This window comes from Meleagris gallopavo, chromosome 25 (assembly GCF_000146605.3).
Source record: "Meleagris gallopavo isolate NT-WF06-2002-E0010 breed Aviagen turkey brand Nicholas breeding stock chromosome 25, Turkey_5.1, whole genome shotgun sequence".
NCBI lineage: Eukaryota > Metazoa > Chordata > Aves > Galliformes > Phasianidae > Meleagris > Meleagris gallopavo.
Genome location: NC_015035.2, coordinates 383,608 through 388,064, shown reverse-complemented (window position 1 = coordinate 388,064; position 4,457 = coordinate 383,608). Strand labels below are relative to the sequence as shown.

The window sequence follows — 4,457 nt, the reverse complement described above, 5'->3', positions numbered from 1 at the left end:
GGCCGCGGCGTTTTATCGCCCCTGACGCCTACCGTGTGCGGCCACGCGGCCCGCGGTCCTCCCGCTGTCCATCTAGCCCTTGGCCGTTCCCTCTGGTACCTGGGGGAGAGTGAGGAGCGACAGCATTTACAAATGAAGCAGCAGCTTAGAAAAAAATAACGATTGCTTTATTAGGAAATTTAATTCAAACTACAGGAGGAAGCTGAAGAAGGAACGTGTTCATCGCAGATTGCCGTCCTCACGCTGCAAAAGGAGAGGGCTAGGATGGGATGCTGTGCCTATGGGGCACGTCCAGGCCCCACTCTGCTCTTCAGATCCTCCCCTGCTCCTCGTGGACGCCGCTCATTTCCTCCTCTGGAGATGCTGAGCTGCAGTTCCGTGGCTCACAGTCCCAGCTGTGAGCTCAGGCAGCACGGTGCCAGGGGTTGTGAATAAAACTGCCTCACCCCCAGCCAGCACACTGTTGTGTTCCTCCTCCGTGGAGGCACTGCAGAGCTGAGCACGGCGCTCACACGAGGAGCTGGCTTTTGTTATCCGCAGACCAGCCCTGGTAGCAAGCAGAGCCACGTTGCCAGCATCATCGTGAGGTCACGGCCTTCGCATAACAGTCCCATTTTTTCTTGTAACCCCTCTCCTTCATCAAGTAATTCTCTCATCACTACTTCATGCACTCTGCTTCCCAGCACCTGACTTAGCTCAAAAATTGAGCTGAGCCCAGCCTTTCACATTTGTCAGCACATTCTCCCTAAGAGCAGCACTCCAGGGACAGAACAGTGCTTACGTGCTCACACCATTTTAGCCTAGCGAAGCTTTCAGTGTGAAAGCCCAGAAGCTCAGGATCCTCTACCCCTGGGAGAGGCACATTCAGATCTGCCGCCATGGCAGCATTGGCTAACACTCTGGGTTAGAGGTGGCCTTCCTGCCCTCCATACACACTCATGTCACACGAGTACTCAGGCTTCAACTCAGCTAGCTCAGTGGTGCACTGCAATCTACGTTTTCTCACCTCTACCAAGCCCTCAGGAGATCATCTACCATTAGTCCCCAGTCTAGAGCACATTTTGGAACAGACCTTTCCAGGAGGGAAGGCTTCAGCAGAGCCACCCACCCCAGTGCGTGCAGGGAACAGCTCAAGTCGAGCTGCAGTGCAGCACTGGCTCAGCATGACCTGTCACTGCATCAGAGCTGATCAAGAGCCTGAGCCCGTGCTCGTAATCTCACGGTGAAGGGATTCACAAAACAGTCCAGGTCCAAAAGAGAGAAAGCAAAGGAAAAACAGACACACCGGAGAGCAAAGCCGGTGCTTTGGTTTCTGAAAGACGCTTCCTATGTTGGCATTTGGATAGAAGATACACACAGAGGTTCTATGTGTTCCAGTGAACACCTTTTGTTCTACAAAGAAAAATATTTGCATTGATCTGCTCCAAGCTAACGTGAGTACCAGAGATTGTTGAAAGCCATGAACCGGGCCCAACATTCACATCAGCTACGCGGTCCTGGCACGTCTCTCGGGTTAGACAATGGATTTGCTCTTCCTGCTCGTGGCTCGCAGGCTGCAAAGCAGCGTATCACCAGGGACCAGTTCTCTTGGCAAAGCCACACAGGAGGGACAGCACTGACGGCCTCCACGGGACACGTATCCCCACAGTGCTGCTGCACACCTTCCCTTCCAGGCAGGGGCCGTCTCAGGCAGCCCAGTTTATTGCCTCCTTAAACCAAATGCAGGAGGGCAAATCCAACTGCTGGAGCACAGAACAGCATTTTCCCCAGGCTGGATTTAAAAATAAATAAATAAATAAATAAAAATCAATACATCACTCCTGTACTGCACAGCTTTCTTTGTGTTCATCAGGCTAGCAGAAGGGCTCTCCATCCCCAGCACTGCACTGGCAGAAAATGGGTGAGCGGTAGCTGACAGCAGGGTCTTCCTAGTGACAACTGGAAAGCTGCTGCTGTTGTTCTGCTATTGATCTAAGCAGAATACAAAACACCTGAAGTCAGCAGGGAAAAATAGCTGCAGTTGGAAAAGAAACTGTAGGGGGGTGGGGAGCAGGGGTAGAGCAGGTAAGAAGTTTTCCATGCATAAAATTAACAGCCAGGCATTTTATTGCAGCTATCTTGCCCAGCTACAATAGTGGATTAACGTAGGGAGCAGGAACACTGCCACCATTGTTTCTGCAGTCTCTCATTTGATGAGAAACAAAAGGTTTCGCTCCCATTTCTGCCAGCAATTTGCCACCAGTGGCTCCTCTCCTGTTGTCAGCAAGGAAGCAGCTCTACCTCCTGTGGGCCCAAGATGTCCTCACGACAGCAATCTTTGCCTGCTTACTGCAGGCACCAGCGTGACACTCGCACCCTGGAGACACAGAGCATCCCTGAGAGCGTGGGAAGGAGGAGCTCAGACCCCACACCACCCTGGGCTTAGCCCACTGCACGCCATCATTGCTGCAGCTCAGCCCTGGGTTACCTCCCCTTTCTACCCTGGCTCATCTCTGAGCCTGAGAGAAGCAGGCACCCAGCCAGCTCTCGTTCAGCAAGCAGCTTCCTTGGGAACCTTCCCTGTTGTGACAGCTCAAACATTGCAGGGACTGCCAGGACCAAACCACTCAAGGAAGAGATCCCCTCCCCCTTCTGACATTGACAACCACAGCAGCAGCAGGCAACACCGCGTGCAGGAGCCTATTTAAAATGTCACCCAGACACAGGCTGATGGAGGACACCAAGGCGTCCTCCCCCCGCCCTGGAGGTGATGCTGGGGTGGGTCGCTTGGTGTTTTTGTTGTTCCTCTCCTGTGGTCTGTGCCTGCTGCAATTTGACAGTCTCTAATCACTCAGCGTGAACCAGAAATGTCACTCTCATCTGTATTGATGATGGTGCTACCCACCAGCACAAGAACATACACAGCTTCAGCCACCCACCCCAAAAGCATGCCTCTAAGCCATCTCACCCCTCAGCTTTAACCTTCAGGTCTTTTCTGCCTCCTTGTCGCTTGAAAGCTGCATTTTCCTCCTCCCTCCCTCCCTCCCTAACAGACACAGCCAGTCTACAGGGCAACTTTTATGTTTAAAGGGAAAGCCAGCAGCTTCTCAGGGACACAGGGTGGAAGAGCTCTAAGAGCCAAGTACAGGTCACAATGATTTCTCAGCTGTGAAGTCACAAAAAAAAAAAACACCAAAAAACCTCACCTTTCCTCCTCACCTTCCCTAGAGGCGTTGCCCATCAGCCTCATCTCCTGCAGCAACAAGGCCTGAACAAGGCACAAGGAGCACAACACGCAGAGGACTTAATTCCCCCCGGTGGCAGCAGGCAGTTCTCTGACATCCTGCTCCCATTTTGCTCAGAGACAAGAGCCATCTTGAGCCCTTTGCAGACTTGTTCCTGGCACTGCAAACAGTTACAACAGAACAGTGAGCTCATCGACACCACCGTTGTTCCACTCCCCCTCCATCCCAATCTTCTTACTCGAGTTACAAATGAAACCCATTTTCTAGGTCCTTCTTGCCATTTCCCCCCACATTTCAACCACACGGCTTCCCCTTCCATGCTTCCTCTTTGTCCAACCATTCAGGCCAGGAGCTGACCTAATTAGCTGATTGCCAATTCCAGCTGTGGATGCGCACTGCTTTGTTAGAGCAGAGCCATCTTTTAAAGTCATAATTTTTTATCAGCCAGGATTTGAAATGAAGAGGCCTGAAAAGGCCTTCAGCTGAAAGGTGTCTAACAGGAATTTCTGAGAGAAGAGTTCAAATGGATTCTGAAAATAGCAGACTGGCTCTCTAACTCAAGGCCCAGCACTATGCTTGGAGGGCAGGGAAGTATCTGGGAGGCTCTGCAGCAGGGGCTGAGTGCCAGATGCTTTAGAGCTTATTGCTAAGTGCTCCAGAGATCAGCACTGCTGCACAGAGCTGTGGGTGCCCCATCCCTGGAGCTGCTCAGGGCCGTGGATGGGACCCAGGGCAGCCCGACCTGGTGCTTGATGCAGCAGTCAGCAGCCCTGCCTGCAGCAGGGGGTTGGAACTGGATGGTCTGCGAGGTCCCTTCCCAACCCAACCATGCTGTGATTTTATTAATTTTATCCTCAACCCTGGCGTGACTCCGAGAAAGCAACTCCATTACACGACCATTAGTCTTTCTGTGTGCATCACTTTTTCTTCCCCAGCACATTCCAGGCAGCCCCTCTCACCCTCGCCCCAACATTCACAGCTTTACTTCTAACCCACGCCAGAGAGACTCTGCTCCCAGCACAGCATTGGCTCACAGTCTCAAGTCCCCACACCTGGCTGAGCTCACACCAGCGCTCGCACAGCAGCTACCCGCACTTCAGGCTCCCCAGCCCCCTTCCCAAATGAGTTTGCATGGAGTTTTATCCTCCACCAGAACAGACAGGATCCAGCCCAACCAGGCCACCCTCCGCCCACCCCTGTCCACCTCCACAGAGCAGAAAGGTGGAACAAAGC

General features: G+C 52.7%; 1 protein-coding gene across 1 annotated transcript in view; it reads right to left on the bottom strand.

Moving 5' to 3' along the window:
• The window catches only part of LOC104914276 (WD and tetratricopeptide repeats protein 1), a 10,042-nt gene extending 9,970 nt beyond the window's left edge, over nucleotides 1-72 (bottom strand). Inside the window, exon 1 of the mRNA XM_031556770.1 lies at nucleotides 33-72. Coding sequence (XP_031412630.1) covers nucleotides 33-72 — 40 coding nt within the window. The remainder of the gene's footprint in view (nucleotides 1-32) is intronic.
• Nucleotides 73-4,457: the final 4,385 nt, after the last annotated feature.